The sequence below is a fragment of the Lonchura striata genome, chromosome 1, assembly GCF_046129695.1.
Source record: "Lonchura striata isolate bLonStr1 chromosome 1, bLonStr1.mat, whole genome shotgun sequence".
NCBI lineage: Eukaryota > Metazoa > Chordata > Aves > Passeriformes > Estrildidae > Lonchura > Lonchura striata.
Genome location: NC_134603.1, coordinates 103,203,218 through 103,223,047, shown reverse-complemented (window position 1 = coordinate 103,223,047; position 19,830 = coordinate 103,203,218). Strand labels below are relative to the sequence as shown.

Below are 19,830 nucleotides of genomic sequence, written 5' to 3'. Positions count from 1 at the left end.
CATTTTCTACAAGGTAAAAGATAAAGGCCTATGTGGCCTTGCTTGAAGTCAGTAATTAAAATCTATTTCTTGAATGCTAAGGAGTATGAGGTTTTCTCTTTTGATATCTAACTGAAAAAATGACTTTAGAAAAGGAGCTACATCTATTAGTAACACTCAAATTATATGTATTATCTTCCCAGCACACATAGAAATGTCTGATGCTAAGCAGACAACAAATTGTATAAATCTGTAGATAAAGGTATCTGCTCACATTCAAGATGACACTTCCTGCAGAATATATATGAACTATTTTAATGACAATATTCCTGTTAGAGTCTTTTAAGAATGGAAAAAAAATTAACTTCTTTTTTGGCTCTTCTACATGGAATAATATAATAGAAAATGAAGGAAGTAACTTTGATTTAACATTTAATAATAATGATAATTATTTATCTCTCCAGTTTTAGTGTATTTTGATTTCCTTGTGGATTAATAAAAAAAGCATTTTGTTATATCTTGGATTTTTTTCTCAAGTACATTTAAAAAAATATAACTGGCATGTTATCAAGGGTATAACAGTTGAGAAGCTGATTAAAAGGCTTCCATCTTTCAGACTCATGCAAGGAGTGAGCTTCTTAAAAAAATTCTCTAACAGCTGGATTTTATCTACAGAGAATTCCCAACTCAGATATTACTTTTATAATATCTTCTCTTAGGGAAACATCCCACTATAAGGGCTGGCCTCTTCTGAAGACAGAAGAAGTGGACTGTCTGCCCACACATTATATCCACATCACATCCAGACTGCAGCTTTCAGAAATAGGCAGGTGTTTGGTGTCTGGGTCTGTTGTCTGAGGGAATCTCTGGCAAAACTAAAGATTTCAGCCCAGGCAAGGGAAGATAAGTACTGTATTTAGATGAGTTAGATGCTTTCACACTATGTGGAACAGTCTACGAGATGTTAGTGCTTATCTTTGAGCATGGGGGAACAAATACAGCAGCTATCTTTAAAGAGAAAGACCTGCAAAATTATAGTCCAGTCAACTAAACTTCAACCATAGAAAAGTACTGAAGAAAATAATCAAACAATTTGTAAGCACTTGCAAGAAAACAAGGTAGCGACAGACAACTTGGATTGCTAGAAACAAACTGTGTCAAACCAATCTGATCCCCCTCTAAGACAGGGTAATTGGCCTTGTGGACAGGGAAAAAGCAGTAGGTGGTTTGACTTTACAAGTGTCTTGACACTCCCTCATGTGACATTCTTTATAATCTAAGGAAGCATAGTTTAGGCGAAATTGCTGCAGAATGAATGCCAAAGTATTTGGAAAGCAAAACTGAGGATAAAGTATCTGTGGAAAAAAGCGTCCATGCATGGTGCTTCACAGAAGTCTGTCTTCATTCTGCACTACTCAATATTTTCTTAATGACCTGGATGACAGAGCAGAGAATACCTTTACTAAATTTACATGCTGATGACATGCTGGGAGAAAATTTTGACAGGCTGGATTACAGGATTAGGAATCAAAATGTGTCTGTGTTTTGAACATACTGGCTACAAACTTGTGTTAAAAAAGTGAAGAAAAGGCAGTTCCCATACCAAGGCACGTGAGCGGGAGTGATGTCTGCAGTGCATGTGAAGTTCACCTTTTCTACTGAGCCCTGGAAAGACCTCTGCAGAGGGGGATACCAATGTCATGTCCACAGCTGGGTACCAGACTGCATTAAAATCTGGACCAACTAGAGTTAAATAATTAGAATGGCTGAAGGCCTGGGAGTTAACTGAGGCTTATGAAGACACTTGTAATGAACTGGTCATGTTTAATCTAAAGGAGGGAAGACCAAGAGGGATATGATGCCTGCTTTGAATACGGGCATAGCTAATGAAAGGAGGAGATAATTATTCTGTTCTTTATTAATTTTCTAATGGGCCTAGATATCTGGAAAGTTGAAATTATATGCCGGGAAAAGCTATCTAATGTGACAGTGAAACACTGGCATAGATTATTGGTGGAATTGGTGGTTTTCTGTGACAGTGGTTAGGACAAAATTATCTAAAAACTTGAATAGCTACTCCATCTGAGAATAAGAGGTTAGACTGGATAATCTCTTGAGCTTTGACCTTCCACCCCTAATTTTTTAATGATTCTCATCATTAAAAAACATCATTTCCCATCAGCATTTCTCAGGGAGAAAAAAAAACCAACATTTTCCAGCTATGTTACAACATATAGTCACTGAACAGCTCAACTACTGAGCACATACAGAGTAAAACTGAAGCCTCCAGGAAGCTCTGGAATGAGAGGGCACTCTGCATTTTTCAGCTCTATTTCATGCACAAAGTCAGAGTCACTATGTTGCATGTGCACAATGTGATAGTTGAATCTAGAAAGTGTTTGAGTCTCTGTGCATGTTTTGTACTATGCATATATTTTTAAAGTAACTGGAATACCAAGAAGCTTGGCAACTTTCTTGCTGAAGGTCCAGAAATATTTAAACAAATATAAGAAATTCTCATAATTTAGCTGGGGATAATGGCATATGGCTAGTGAAGTTTGGATTCACAATAACCTTAGGTGCAACAGCGATATATAAGGGATATTTACAGGTTAGTTTCTAAATCACAGCTTGTGAGGGAGAAGTGAGAAATGTGGTTGAACAGGCTGAAGAATCACCTTAAGACCTGATCAAATACTGAAAGAGGATTCCACCTTTAACTCCCTACATAATTTCTAGCATACCCTCTGCTTTACAGCAGATGATGTTGCACTGTAAATGTCCTGCTTAAAAAACAATGATCATTATCTATGGTATGAAATTGCATTAAAATACTCTCTATTTTCATCCACTATAATTTCCACTCCAGAAATAGCCTTAAGGAGAGGCAACGATTAGATTATGAATTAGATTCTAGATGACAGAATCAATTTGTATTTTCAATAGCTGACTTTTCCCAATTTTGAACACGTTTATATCATATGAATTATATTTATGACTGTTGTGCATTTTCCATCCAAAGACAGAAGGAGGCACAGAAATTACAGAAACAGTTGCTGTAAGTGCCATTCTTTGTAAGTGGATATAGTAGACATGCCAGAATGATGACTGTATGGAACCGTGATCTGTATCTGGTAGGAATTTGTGTATGCACACTACAACTAGAGGGATGAAGTGAATATGATAAAGGAAAAGTGTATCATAATACTTTGCAAGAATAAAGGGAAAACTGAAAAGAGCCTCAATTGTATTTCTTTTGTATGAGCTTTACATATTGCTGTCAACAGTGAAGGTATTGACTGTATTGACTGACAAATGCAGAGGTAAAGAATTAGTTAGGTCTGTAAGACTGAATTTTGTTCTTACATTATTTATGTAGGGTATTCTTATGCTTGGGATGGTTGACTGGAATTCTGTGTTAAAGGCCTTATGAGATCTGTGATGTTGTTCTCTGCATCCAGAAAGGTGCATAAAAGTGATAGGGTAACAAGGTATTTAGCATAAAATAAGGAAAGAGAAAGAAACTAAGTGGAAATCTAGAAAAATTTTGACAGAATATTGCCCTGTATCATAACAGAGCTGCTACTTGGTTTTACAGAGAGTCTGGACAAACACCAAGGGTGAGATATGGATTCAAGGGAAAGGATAAGAAAATAATGAACTTAAATTGCAATAAAGAAAGCTAGGGTCAGGCATCAGGAAGACCTTTTGAATGCTAAGGAGAGGTGCCTAGATGGCCTAGGGATGTCAGGGAACCTCCATCACTGAAGATTTTTAAGAACAAGCTAGACAAACCTCTGTCAAGAGTGATATAGGGACAAGTGATCCTGCCTAGGGGGAGGAGACAGACTCTATGACCTCCTCAGGTCCTTTCCAGTGCTATTTTCTATAATTCAGTGAAAAGAAAATCTGAGAGATGAGGAAACACAACAAATTAGAGAAAAGTATAACAAAAAGGTGAAAAGAAATATAACAAAAAGGGCAGAAGAGATGAAACTAAGAGGAATGGTACAAAGAGCAAGAAATGCATCTTAAGCAATCCCCTTTATGTTAAAGATTTTCAATTTTTTCTGATGTCAGCTAGTTCACCCTGAGAAATATGGACATTAGCTCTTGTAAAGACTAAAGTCCATGGAAGGTCTGAAAAATAAATATCTTGATATAAAAAAACATTCCCAAAACTTTGAAATTGTATGATAATGCCTTACAGTAGTAGTAGTTTAATGTTTCATGCTTCTATTATTCCTCGCAAATGGAGTCCTCTGCTCTGTATACATTTCCTAAAATACATTTGATTATGAGAAAGAGTAATGGCATGCTGAGGACACTGCATGACTCAAGAACACGATGGCAGATGAAGTCTGTTTTTAAACCTACTCATACTGCATGAGCAGGCACGGGCTTCAAAGATGTTACCTAAATCTTCTAGCAATTGGAAAGAACAAGTTAATACACATATCCCCATCCTTCATGCCAAAACCCTTTCTCAGTCAACTGTGCCAGAGTATGTCACAGATACTGTACCCCATCACCCTAATTTAGGTTACTCAAATAATTTCAAGTAACAGCATATATGAATCTGAATATGAAAGGTATTTTATACATAATAAGCATCTTCTCTCCCAGTGTAGTATAACATAGTATAGTACATATAGCATAAAAGGTGTTTGTACACACTGCTTAGACTGACAGAATGGCTACATTTGGAAACATTCTTAGGTTCACACTGGCTGTGTACATAATCCACCCAAAAAGAAGACTATGCTGTGGACATAACTGGGGGCAGGACTTTGACAACATCTGCTGAAGTTCTTTCAAAGCCTTTCCATTGAATCACAACCACTTTCAAATCACACTGTAATTGAAGGTCTTACAACTTGTTAATGAGTTTGGGAATATAGCTGGACTTCTGTAGAAGATTTAATTTTATATGCAAATCAGGTGCATAAGTAATTTTTTTACCCCTATCAGGAAGGATATAATATCCATATAACAACAATATTATTGACCATATATTAATCACTAATTATAAATTATTTATCATTTAATAATGTTAATTAATAATGTAAATATTACAGTAGCATTATAGTAACTGTTTTAAATACATAAGTGCATAATTCAAAGGCAACCCTTGCATTCCTATGGTGAACAGCACTGCATGCTTTCTGTGCTGAAGTTGCTTAGAATGACAGGTAATGTAGTGACACCATCCTATTTCCAATGATTTGGTATGGTTATATCGACTGTTTTTGAGATATCCTTCTCCTATAGGTGCTGATGCCACAAAGAAAACTGGTCAGGAAAAGATGGAAATTACAAGTCAAGTGTCATGCTGTGGCATGGAAAGTCTGATGCAGTCCCTTGTAGTAGTAAGTAGTCTAGTAATCTCGACTTTCAAAATTCTAGCAATTTATTCACAGATGAAATAGAATTATGCAATGATGGTGGTAAAGGAAAAGAGAAAGAAGCAAGAAAAATTGTCACCCTCATCACTGAAAGCCATATAAGAAGCAAAAGAAAAACAAAGTTGTATTGAGACAACACAGTTTAGTGACTATATTGAAACAGAGAAGGAAGAGTGCATTTCTCATAAAACAAGACAGCATCAAAGCTATAGGAGCATTGCAGAGAGGAAATGATTGAGAGCTGGTTATATTTAAATAGGAGAGAATAACAAGGGATTGCATACAGTTGTGATAACAAGATGGTAGGGTTTTTGTGGCAGGTTGAGACAGCAGAAAGGGAACATCTAACGTGAAATTTGGCAAGCCGATGTACAAGAATCACCATAGACCCATCTGAGAGGCATCTCTGTCTTTTCAACAGTTAATCTGGAGCATGATAGCCAATGACAACAAAGATGGGGAACTGAAAATGTAGGAAAATGCTGCCTACTAGATCATTTTACAGCGTTAGCATTGGCAGAAGCCCAAAACTGGCCATGCTCTAAGACACAATGAAGTATGAAAAATTCTGTCAGGCATTGTAGATAAAACAAGACTGAGGACAATTGGGACTACAGTCCTGATTTAATGAATCTATGCAGAAAGAAAGAGCCAGGCAAAAGTGAGATGGGAACCTACTTTATGTAGTATACCAAAGAACAATAGAATGTCTAGAATTGCTTCTGTATGGGAAATAAAATAGTTAAGAAAACACCAATTATTAGGAAATCTGTTTAGGAAATTCATAAACAAGAATGTGTTTGAACTCCGGTGATCATTGGCACTGGATTCTTCTCAGTCAATTTTGATCACCTTAGAATTAATTGAAAATCCTCAAATAGCTACCCTATCCCTATCTCATGACAATGGAAACAATGGAAATGTTAAGATACTTATTAGAGATTCAACCTATACAAAATTTTTCTATTTTGGTGTCTTGAGTTTTCCACTGGACATGCATATGTCTCCTTGTCTATGTTGATACAGGAAATCCAGTTAGCTAGCTTACACCAGACACCTAACTCCTCTATGAATAAGTTAAGCAAGGTGCACACTTTGCTAAATTTTGTAAGATTGCAGTTCACAGTTTAAGTTCAGCTGTGCTGTTGTTAAGGTTGTGTTGTTAGTGATATGAAAGAACACCTTGAAACAAAATTTTCAAATCTGATAACAGATGACAGTGCAAACAAATTTTTGCAACAAATTAATATGTTCTCAAAAACAATATGCCCTTAGCCATGCAACCTCTATTTTGACAAAATTCCTCTTGAGAGGCATGGAGGAAGAGCAGAAGTTAAAGTTACAAGGTAGTCTTTTATTATGGAACACAAAGACCTTATAAAGCAAGAAACATAAAATTAGAGAATAATTCTATTATTTCTTTTTCAAGAAAGGAGAGTACAAGTAACAAACAATGGATTTATATCAAATTTTTGAAATATTTTAGCAACCAGCAAGGAAATATGGTGAATAATGTTAAAGTGGAATCTGCAGGAAGAACACATTAATTTCTTCAATTAGTACAGAATACCATGAAAAACATACAAATCCTGTTTACAGCATGCCAGGGGAGCACTTTGACAGGTAGTGGATCAGTGCAAAGTGATTCACATTAAAAGGAACCATTTTAGTGATACACATGCTAATAATCAGGGAAGCAAAGATATATAATGGTGGACACATCCGCTTATTAAGTAAAACTGTTCCATGAACAGAGATAGAAAAAAGCAGGATGTTAGGCTGTCGAGATAATGAAAGAAAATAATGCTGAAAATAATATCATGTTATGTAAAACAGGGATGCATCCTTCCTGTGACCATGGCATTCAGTTCTGATCAAAAGATCTGAAACTTGAAAGAAAACTTCCACACTTGAAGAGTGTGGAAATGGCTAAGCAAAAATTATTAAAGGCAAAACCCTCTTTCTTTATGAACAGAGATAAAAAGGGTACTGAATAAAACAGGAGTGCAAACAACTGCCTGCTTTAGAAAGCCAGTGCAATTTCTAGGAGAATTCTTGATGCTCCTTAGATTAGCAAAAGGTTGGAAAATAGTAAAATATCTGAAGTTTTACCTACTTGGTGTAATTTGAAGAAGAACAATGCCTAGTGTGGGTAGTTTAAAGAACATAAATCAAAATTATCTATTTATACTTAAATACAGGAAGAACAAGACTACATCAGACTTGCTTGTGTACATTGAAAAGCAACCTATTTACAGTGCAGAAAAAGAAAGACTGCTTTACACTTCATGTAAGTATTCCATGAACTCATTTCCATTAAGAGACATTGAAGTTTTAGTCTGTCAAATCTGAAAAAGTTGTATGAATAAATAACACATATAGTCTACCTAAGTAAAGCTGACTAACAACATCTGAGGCATTTAAGTCTTCAGTCATCAGGGAAAAAGTAAGCACTATCATGCATTACTTAGGAACTGGAACAGTTTACAAAGGTTCAATTATTGTGACTCAGCTAACAAGCAGCAGCTCAGTATCATTGCTCTTTTTCTCCTTCAGTACTTAAGTTTCCAAGGAAGTGACAAGTTGAAAGCTAAACTAGGATTATCTGTAACTGGAACATTTTTACTACATTATTTATTTCCTCTATTTATTTCTTCAAGACATGCTAAAAACTTTCCCCAAACTTGTGTTGTAATCTTTCCCCCTGCTGAATCTTCTTTCAAGTTAGAAGACACCAAATACTGTGTGACACCATTTTCATAAACATTTTGAATTCCTGCTGAGCTCTCTGATTTGAAACACTCACTCCGTTCTTTTGAAAATGGTATTTTAAACCTTATGACTTAATATGCTATCATTAGCCAAATGTTACAGTTAGTCTAAGTCTCTACTCAGGCAAAAAAATAAACCCAGGATCTCCTTAAACTTAGAGGAAATCTATTCACTTTCCAAATGACACAACAGTTTGTATAGTACTATCTCAATTGTTTTTCACCGTCCATCAGCATTATTCCTATGAGGAATCTAGCTCTCATGCATCTTTTGTGCTCCCAGTGAAATTCATTACAAAATTTTCTTTGACTTCTTTCAGTAAAACCAGAAGAGCCAGTAGAGGGAGCACAAACACATAGAAATAATTTTCTGTGGTTCCTATAAAAAGGAACTACTATTTCTTCATATAGTATTTGCACTACATTTTTTTCCCTTCCTGATCAAAAATACTGTAATGATTAAACTTCAAGAATGGCTGATTCAAGGTAAGGAGACAGTGTTGTTTGGTGGCTCTTCTTGCAACCCCTGGGACCTCAGACGCCATGTAAGAAAGAGGCAGAGGTTGAACCCTGTGAAAATAATATTGGCAAAATAATGTTTTTTACCTCCATAGCACTGCTGGGCAGACAGCTTAATGGGGAGCATCTTTGGCTCTTGGACATAATCTGTTCTCTGCAGACTGATATTTTTGCCAGCTGATCCCTGCACACGAGCACACAGGTTGGGTGAACAAGTACAGTACAGCATGATGTGGCTGAAGAGTGCTCTCTACTTTGCAGTCCTGCTCATTCAGCAAGCTTCAGCTTTCAGAGTTTGTCTCTTTATGTGAGCCCAGCGCCACGAGCTGTGTAGAAAATGCTACACCTCTGTACCCTCTCTGCCCACTGACACTACGGGCAGACATTGCCTGGAAGGAGTTGCTTTGCTGCAGAACTCAGAAGGTGAGTTGCTCTTCATGTGAGAATGTCTCAGGCAATAATACAGGTCCTTTATCCTCCTATTTACTTCTAAGTTTCATGAGGTTCAAATAGGATCTCAGGGCTGCTATGATTTTTGAATGCTTCCCCCATAATGGAGGAAAAGATCTAATCCCTTCAGGGGACTTCAAAAAACCCCAAACATCCACACAGCCCCAGGAACCAAAGGTGAACTGCTGAGTTTCATATTTCATTGTCAGGCTCTCCTGCGGTGGAGAACATGGAGCCTGCCCTCAGATCCATTCAGCTTTGTTTTAAACCATGTATATGCAACCATTGCAAAAGCATTTGCCAGTAGTGCAAGTACACTCCCATTTAAAGAAAATAGAGTTAGATAAATGATAAGTGCTTTGAAAAATGTCCATCCTACATACTACAGAGGATAGGATGGGGAAAAAGCAGGTAACCAATGGGATGTGAAATGTTTTCAGAACAAATGAAAAAGTGATGTTAGAGATTCATTGGTTCTATACTTCTAAAATTGAAAAAAAAAAAGATAAAATCATCAGTTTGGAATTCAGGTGGCCTGGGATACTCAGCAGCATACAAGAAGCTGTTCCCTGTGACTGGAGGTGTCAGCAGGAATAGCAAACAAGTACTACCAGCAGTAGGAATGCTAAGCTGAATATTTAAGCGAGGGACATTTTTGTAAGTACTTATTTGGTAATCCCATTTGATGTGTTTTCTGTCCTCAATTTCCCTTCTTTCAGAGATAAAAGGTAGGACTACAATTCCTTGCTTTACAGATGTAGGCAAAACTAATGGATTTGACTCTAAAGTGCTATAAGAAGAGCTACTGAAGGGTTTTTGGACCTCAGTGTGGTCACTGGATCCATCCTTAAGTCTGTCAACTACCTGCAACCTTACATTGAGTAATAATTTCTACAGAATATTTTCTGCCTGTGCTATTATACGTAATCATATCTGATTTTCCAGTGAGGAAATCTAATAAGATTTTATATTTTCCCTTGTTTTCCCTGCATGTTCCAAATAATTTCAAGCCCCAGTCTACTAGATGACCACAAACTAAGGAATTGAACTTTATAGGCCAGATGGGCCAGATGGATCTCTTCTGGTTCATATTCCTATTGCATTTTAATTGCAGAAAACATCTCAATTGATCCTATACTAACCTTGAAAAGAAATTAAAATGAATAAATGGATAGCTCTTGAATGTGTAAATAAATTATATAATATGACATTATTAATTACTACATATATAGTATGCAGTAATACACTCTGCAGGACAGAATTAATTTTTGTTATTAAAAATAGTAAAGAAGTGGGGGTTTTTAGAGAGGCCATGAGAGTGTCTATGAGGAGCAGAAAATTTCTGTGTGTCTATTTTGATAATCATTCAGGCTACAGACAATTTACCTGCTGGCCTGGTTTGAGCGGCGATAGTGTTATTCCCTGGGTATTGATCACTGGGAGTATCTGGTTGCCGATGACAGTGGCGATGATCTGACCCTGGGCATTGGTCAATAACTGTGGAGTTATCGGCTGCACCTGAAGTCCCTGAGCTCCACCTGCCGCCTGGCTGGACGGGACTGGATTAGGCATCAGTGGGATTGTTCCAATAATCTGGAAGAAACAACACAGGGAGAATGCACGCATGCCACATATACTTGCCACACCTTATATTCTGCATGTTGAATCAAGCTTAGGTGATAAAAGCACAGTGAGACTGCTAAGACAGGCTGAGGATGGGAAACAGTCATTCCTTCACTGGGGTGATAAGGACTTTCCAATCATTTGTTTCATCACATATCACCTGTACATTTTACCACTGTCCACTGTCACCTGGAGCAAACCTGCTGTGGTTTCTGAGTGTCTGAAACAAATGCTGGCCCACAATCTGGGCCCTGGATCATGGTTTGTTTCCTCTATTCATTTTAACACTGACTGAGGCAGATAAAAGCATCAGTCTTTTTGTCTTAATTTCTACATCTCCATATAATGTTACTAAAGGGGCTTATATAATTTTACTTGATTTTCTAATACCAGGTACTCTGGATGACCACCTATTACTCCCATGTGATCTCAGGAAGATACAAAAGGATACTGGTACCTCTCATGGCGTGCCTTATTAAGACACGTTCATAAAAATGCAGTTGGTTTTGGATGACAGCTATGAAGTACAACACAACAGGAGGGCTGATGTTAGATAAAATATATTAGCTAACATTTCTGGGCCAAGTAGTTGCAGAAAGAGACACTTGTGACATCTCAGACTTGAGAATACAGTGATTTCCTAAAATGTGAATGTGCCTGTAAAACTAATATTAGGATGAGATGTCAAACAGATGTCATAAGAAAGATTGTCAGTCAATAAGCTGCTAGGCTGGAAAAAGTTATGCTGTTGCAAGATTCTTTTTACAGGTATTAGAGAATCTAAAATAAACTTCTGATGAAACTTGAGCCTAAACCCAAACTTTTTCTTTTTTTTTCAAACAGCAACATATGAAGCTGGAGTCATAGAATTGTTGCAACAGAAAAAATAAAAATAAAAAAAGCATAGCACATCTCTATTTCCTTCACCTTCTCTTCTCTCTTTATCATAGCCTCCCTGAAAACATCTACTTCATCATAAAACTTCCAGCTTGCCCTTTCCAGAAACCTTGCTTCTTCCTCTTTATCCTCAGCATTCACCACACTGCATTGTCCATTTTGACTCCCACTAGTATGATCCCATTTTTTAACTCAGTGGAGACAGAAATATTATAGTTTTTCACAGTTTCTCTGCTGGTTCTCTTTCCATTTGGGAGCTTACTCGTCTTTTTAGATCTCTTTGTTTCTGACAAATTTTTTAGAAATTAATTAGCTGATTCAAGCCATTAAGTAGGTGTGGAGAGCTGAATGGACAGAAAGAGAACAAGATGTATACATAGCACTAGACACAGAATAGTTTCCTCATAAACACAGGCTGAAGTATTCAGAATGAAACTCAAAAGCATGTTTATTTCCCAAACATATAAAACAAAACATATAACATTCCTATTGATTTCAACAATTAATTTATATTCTATCAATGTAACCCATCAATACAGTGTAAAATTATGTCTAAAATAACTATTTAGTGAAAATATCAGTGACCTTTTTGGGCAGACCACTAAGTTGCTTTATGTGAGTTCAAAAGTAGAACACCACTGAATCTCTTGCTGCGGATATAAAATTAATACAGGTGTGAAATGCATGGTGAAGAGTAAAGGAGATATGTGAAGACCTCTGCCTACTGAAATCACCAGGGGTCACATACAACAACCCCAAAAAATCTGTTCTTAAAAAAACACCATTGAAGATATCCGAGTAATTCAGGCATAGCCGGAGGGGCAGGTGGCTCTCAACACCCTCTCCCACTATTAGGCTAAGATATGAAACCACTGAGTGAAAGGATCCTAATGAGTGACTGCTCTTTCAGCAGTCACACCCAGTGAGGTGCCTCCTAGGTAGGCTCAACCATGAAGTACCGGGTGACAGCCTGCACTGGCTCCTGGAGCAAGAAGAGCGCACTGTTGGCTGCGGCAGCTCAGGTAACGAGCAGTAGGTGCAGAAATTGTCATCAATTTACCACACTTGCCCAGTTAGAAGGCCTTAGCATGGGAAGACCAGAGAACCAGAAAGTAAAGCAGGACAGCTCTCCTGTGGGAGAACCTGATAAAATGGCAAGCCCAGCTACTAAGCTGTATTCTAAGAGCTGCATATATCAAGACTGTTCAAAAGACTGTAAAGATACAATTTAAGTTCTTAATGCATTGCTAAAAGGTAGACAGATCAATAAAGATTATTACCCCCATTTTATGGAGCATGAAAGTGAAGCATGGTGAAGCATATTCAGAGTTATTTCCTGAGATTTCTTGAAATTTCCTGAGAGTTTCTCCTTTCAGATCACAATGCTTTTATTATTTATTTTATTTTATTTTATTTTATTTTATTTTATTTTATTTTATTATTTTATTTTATTTATTTTATTTTTCCCCCTATCTGAATGGTGACTGCTTTCCTGTTCATGTGAGAAGATGGCTATTCACTGAGGAGAGAGGCATTTATTTACATCATTATCAGATTTCAGATTGTTTTCTAGAATCAGACTTTCAGCATGAATGAAATACAACTGCAGTGCAGTGCAACACATAAATATCTCCCAGGTTTTGTGACCTAATATATTTATGGGTAACAAATATATTCTTTCACTTTTAATATAATCTCACCAAACACAAGAAATAATCATTCTTAATTTTATCAGCAGAGACATATCAAAGGCCTCCCCTTCCTCTGCCATGTCTGTAAAGGATGCAACCTTGGACTGTCATTACTCCAATGTAACTTTAACTATCAAGGTCCTAATCCCAGCAAGGCAAAAAATGCTGTGTTGGTGTTATCAGTAATAGAAATGTTTGCATTCACATTTAAAATGCATTTCTTGGACTACAGTTGGACATTTCATAGAATGACAATGCTGAAGTGGACAGTTTGTAAGGTCAGAAGCAGAAGGCTATCTATATGTATTAATGTGTGTCACATACCATACTGTACATGGCGTGCTGTACATGCACACAGACAGAAATGGAGCAGGAAAAACACAGATGGAAGAGTGGTTCAGAAGGGCAAATGAGCAAATGCCCTCAGGGGTGTTACCGTAGGACCCAAGGGTAAATCTTAATTGGAAACAGAAACTAACTCAGGTTTCAGAAGATTTTATTTCCTTTTTTACCAAAGTAAATTCTTGTCTGGTTAAGAAAAAGATATCAACTAGTCTCTACTTAAACAACAGGGTTACTCATTATTGCATGCAGCTTTGAGATGGCTAAAATTGGATTCAGGTTTCCTCTTTCAAGTTCCCCCTTGCTAAAGTACCCTCTCCTAAATATCCTAATTGCTCTCTGATTCACACATAAGGAGTACTACAACTGGATCCCTTCCTTAAGCTTTGTGTGACTGATGTGATGCTGAACTACATCCCTCTTCCCCCTAATTTTGGTATGAAATTTCACCCTGAGCCTTGCTAATCTGTCCTCTTAAATTATTGTACAAGCTGAAGACAATTTATGGTTTTGATACATTTGAATTTTGTCAAAAAATAAAACAAGGCCATGCCACAGGCTTGAGGCACTGGCATGCCACAGTACAGACTATTTAATTGCTAGTGATTTCCCTAGTGGGAAGGCATTGCTCCTTTCTAGGAAATGCTGCTACTTCAGATTATATTCAAAGATGGTTCAGGAATAACATGTGACAGGGACTGATCCCAAAAGATACTTACAGAGTCACACAGAATGGTTTGAGTTGGAAAGGACCTTTTAAAGACCATCTAGTTTAATTCCCCAGCCATGGGCAGTGATGTATTTCACTAGACCATGTTGCTTAAAGCCCCATCCAACACTTTCATGGTGAGAACACATTCCACAGTGAGAACACTTTCACAGTGAGAACACATTCCACAACACTATGTCTTCTCTGAGACTAAGCAGAATAGGCTTCTTACTCTGTCAATGCCTGGACTCAAATTCGTAAACAATCCTACTTGTCAAAGATGTTCTTGAAGGAAAAAGACCCACATCCCTAAAAGTTCCCATGCTACATAAGTATAATTTTAAAAGTTTGGAGAGTTTTTTGTGTGTCTTTTACAATTCCTTTTATACGTCATACAACTGAAAGCAAGCAGTGCTCACAAAGAAGCTGCAAAATAGGTGTCATATGCAAAACAGCAATCAGATAGTTTTGAAAGCCCAAGGGTTAATTGAAGGAATCCCCTTGTCAATACTTCTCTAAGGGAGTCAGGCACAGTAATCTGCATAGCACTGTTGATTAAAATAAATTACACTAGATTGTATCTTTGTGAGGTACAGGTTCCTCGATAGGTACAAAATGCAGTGCAGATGGAAACTGTACCTAGATATTTAATGTAAATTCAGACTTTAATTTTTTTTATAGAGACAGGGTTTTCATCCTCCTCTACTAATCACAAAGACTGCAATTCTGGCCCTCTTCAAGTGACAAAGTGTTGCCAGAATCCTTGGTGGAGTCAGATTATCACTTCAAGTATTCAGAATCTTTCTTTCTTTTTTGTTCATGGATTAATAGATACATGAGTAGTATAAAGCTGCTTAGAGAACAGTTTTTGCAGAAATTATTATTTTTCTGCTTCCCAATATTAGCTAAATTTTAAGAGTCAGTTGTTTGTTTCTAATTTTAAAAGAAATCTGGGATGATTTTTAACAGCATCTGAATATTTTCTACTGATTAATCTATTAGTATGATTTTAGCACCCTAGGATTTCAATATATCTGAAAGATATATTGATCTCTCAGATCTTACAACTTGAACCTACCATTGTCAAGATGATGTCTGCAATAAAATTGTAGGGCTTGGCTTGCACACGAAATTAATTTGTCAACCTGCGCCTTCATATCAGGTGTGGGCCCAATGGTCTTTGCCTACATAGTCCTGCAAACTGCAATGAAAGAATAGCACAAAACTAAAGTGAAGGTAAAATCCCAAGTAATGGAGCTGACCACAGAGGGGAAAAATCCCAAATCCTCAGTATATCAATAATTTCTGTGAATATTACCCCAATGGCAGGGCAATGTCCTAACACCGATTAACTGAAGTTTAGTCAATATTGTACCTTTAAACAGATTTCAGACTTGCTCAGTAAATGTTTCTTTGTAAAAATGAAATAGAAACATATGATCTCTTAAAAATCTGATCCTTTGAACAAGCAATTCTTAAGATAGAATAAGATTTAAAAAGTCCATTTTTATCCTTCCTTCATATTTAATTGCCTTTGTCGTTTACTTTGTTGTAACATGCAGGAGGAAACTGTGGACAGAAGCTGAATGATTGCTCAGAACTTCTGGGGATAAATGTCTAATCACAGCACTGCAGATACAAAACCAGATTTTGCATAACTCTGTGAAGACTAATAGATGATTTCCTAGTAGTGAGTCTTTTCATGTGGCTACTAATAAACCAATTGTGTCTTGACATTAGGTGAAGTTACCACGATACTCTAAAATGAAGTGTGCAACTTTTTTAAAATTAAATTCTTCTCCTTTTCCTCTCATCAGAAACAGGGATGGTGCCCTGCTTCATTGTTTTCCCAGCACAATCAAAGGAATACTACAAACTGTAGTCAAATGGGCGATTCAACAACTGCCTTTGTTTCTGCTCTGAAGTGTAAGTAAAATCAAAGACCAACTACACTAGTTTGTTTCCATTGTGAACCAGGGCTTACATAAAGGAAATGGTGACATTTAATCTGAAAAAATGTCTTCAACTATAAAAAGGAAATATTAAGTATTTTTAGTATTATCATCAAAATAGATGTCTCTTCAATTTGATCAATGTTACAACTATTTAAATATTGAAAGTTAATTATTCAATTTTGAACAATGGAAGAACAACATAAAAAGAAAACATAAAAACAGGGGAAAAGTGAAAGAAGCAACAGAAAAATCATTCAGCAAAATGAGACAAACCACCATATAAACATAGACACAAGGATGTTGGTGGTTGAGACTCGGCAACATGTTCTTGCAGCCCTGAAGGCCAACAGAATCCTGAGCTGTATCAGAAGATTTTCGGGAAAGTGTATGTCTCCCTCTACTCTGCCCTCATCAAGACCACATGGAGTGCTGCCTCCAGCTCTGTAGTCTTCAGCACAAGAAAGACAGGGACCTCACACATCCAGAGGAAGCCAAAAAGATGATCAGAGGACTGGAGCATCTCTCTTGTGAAGAGAGGCTGAAAGAGTTGGGGCTTGAGAGAAGCTCTGGGGAAGAATTTACAGCATCCTCCCAGTATATAAAGGGGGCCAAAACACTGGATAGGCACTGTTTTACAAGATCATGTAGGACAAGGGATCCATGATAGGACAAGAGGTAATGGCTTCAAACTAGGGAGGGGAGGTTTAGATAAGCTATTTGGAAGAAATTTTTTATTATGAGGGTGGTGAGAACAAGTCACCCAGGGAAGCTGTGGGTGCCCCATCCCAGGAAATGTTCAAGGCCAGACTGGATGGGGCTTTGGGAAACCTGGTCTAGTGAGAGCGGTCTCTCCCTGTGACAGAAGGTCTCCTCCACGCCAGGTAATTCTGTGATTCTATTATTTTGTACAGTTTTGCAAACTTTACACAGAAGCTGCATCTGTTCAGAGATTGGTTGCATGGACACTTTATTAGCAAGAGTTATTTAAGGAGAAAATGACTGAGGACAGATAGATATACTGATGATATACTGAAGATATACTGATGTGAATCTGCACAGAATTATTTAGCCTTTGTGTAGCTGCCCCTTTCTTAATCACATACATGTATTTCTATATATATATACATACAGAATCTATATAAATTACAAACACATAGAAACAGATATTTTTAAAAATACATTTAACTTATTTTCTACCAATATCAATAACCCCAGCTATTTATGTGCACTATACCACATACATGCAATCTACTCCCAGTCTACACACTGAAAAACTGGAATCATGAATACAAGGAATACAATTTTCAGACTTCTTTTGAAAGTAGTGCTATTCCATCTCATTCTTTGGACTAATGACAATATCATTCATGAACCTCATACATGATGAAACTAAGGCTGCCTGTGTCTTTCAAATTAGAAGTGGTACTAATTTGTGCAAAGCTTGCAAATTTTCTTTGCTGCATTGTATCTCCTAATGACAAGTCAAAAAGATGGCACAACAAAATGTTACTTTGAGAAAAGGCATCAAATAGTGATACTGGAAACAAGCACCTATGAAACCATACTCCTGTGTCACCATTTTATGTAAGGAATTGTAATTTTCAGGTTAAGTATTGTTCTTATATAATTCAACATATTGGACAGGTTATTGCTTGTAAGCATCATAACGGAACATTGAGTCCAACATTCTGCCTGATTTTCTCAGTGTTTTTTTAATTTAGAAAATAGTGTTTGTATATTACCATCATAATATTTTCATAAATTAACTGCCATAAAAAATAATGGTTTTTATCAAACATTCTGGAAAACACAACCTTTTCTCATTAGAAAAATCTAAATATATGTAATTATCAAATTAAAGACTAAAAATTATGTCAACTGTTTTCTGAATTGTTCCTTTTAAGCAATCTGCTTATCAGATTTAACTTCCTATTAAAAACAAGAATTAAATCAGTCATCATGACCCTTAGAGGTCATAGTTCTCTGAGCTGAGCAAAGCAGCTGTTGATTTTAATTAGATTTGCAGGTCCTAGATATTTCTGAAAATCAGCTAGTGAGATTCTTATGAAAATACTTATTATTCAAAATTATTTTATGGATATCTCATATAAAATATTTTAGCAATATTTTTGTTTGTTATGACAACAGATCCACGATATGTTATGACAGGACAGCCAATACGATCATATTTGTTATGAAAAAACAGCCAGAATTCCTAATAATATTTGATGATCACTAAAAGAATTTACAACTAACTGTTTTTTAGCATTTTACTGCTTCTCTCCCAAGCCACAAACAGCTTTTTTGATTGCTGTTCAGATCCTTTTAGGGTATGTACAAGCAAACACATTTCTGTATACGTGATTTTGGGGTTTTTTTGGTAAATCCTTTTGATAACCAAAAGTAATAGTATTAATTTTTTCAGGAATTAAATGTATTCTTGCACGTGTTATCTGTAGCGGCCCTAAAAATATTTCCATTTCAACCGTGATCTGCAGGGCACTAAAGATGAGGGGCTTCTTTACTTTTTTGACTATAGAGAAAGGGAATAGTAAGGACAGAACATCAGTTGTTTCCAGAATCCCTTCTCCATCTGTGTATTTGTCACATGTCTTATACTTACATTTTCAGTTGTTTTGGGCAGGCCATTGGTTTTTTTGATACGTTAGAATAAGACCTTAGCACAGTGTTCCAGTGTGACTATGTATTCCATTCATGATTATGGAGACAAAAAAATTACAACAATCCTATTTGTCATAAAAGAATTAAATTGTTATATTACATAATAGTCTGACATTTCCTTAGTTAAGATGACGGGAGACTGTGAAGCACTCTATCAAGACTTTCAAGGGATGCTACTGCTGCTCTTTCTGAGAATTTTTGTCAGATTACAGGTTCCTGGGAAAAGAACAAAGGGGGTGCTACTTTAACTTCATCAGTACTTAAATGCTTCCTTTACATAAGGAAAATACATTAATACCATTTTAAACATGGCATAAAATGTTGAAAATCATAGCCAGAAGCTGGCAAAAAAAAAAAAAATGCTGTGGTAGTCTAGAACTGAATAATGTTTACAATTTATTTTAAATATTTCCCTAGAGCTATTGTTTTCCACATTACTCTTGCAGCTGTGGCTGCTGGGGTATCAGTTTACCTCAATAACTTGCACTGAATAAAGAGATCCTTAGCAAGTTCAGAAGACATCATTCACAGTTACAGCTACAGCCCTCCTGTAGGAACCTCAGCTGTTCCTCTTACACAGCTCAGCTTTGCCAATCAATGCTTAAAGCCACAGACTCATACTGGTTGGAAAAGACCTTTGAGATCATCAAATCCAGCTATAGATCTAATACTGCCAAGTCCACCTCTCTCTTCCAATATGTAATGCCTAAATGTGGAAAAGACTGAAATGAAACAAGAAGGTTCCTTATGAAGTGATGTACTATACTCAGTGCTTTAAAGAACCAGAGAATCTAACCACAGATGTGT

General features: G+C 36.6%; 1 protein-coding gene across 13 annotated transcripts in view; it reads right to left on the bottom strand.

The window, feature by feature from the left end:
* Positions 1–19,830, bottom strand: part of POU6F2 (POU class 6 homeobox 2) — a 352,332-nt gene that overhangs the window by 61,723 nt on the left and 270,779 nt on the right. For 12 of the 13 annotated variants that reach the window (XM_021546659.3, XM_021546677.3, XM_021546704.3 and 9 more), the window contains one exon: positions 10,511–10,717. The exons of the other annotated variant lie outside the window; for it this stretch is intronic. In XM_021546659.3, the coding sequence (XP_021402334.2) occupies positions 10,511–10,717 (207 nt within the window). The remainder of the gene's footprint in view (positions 1–10,510; positions 10,718–19,830) is intronic. 13 annotated transcript variants of the gene reach the window in all.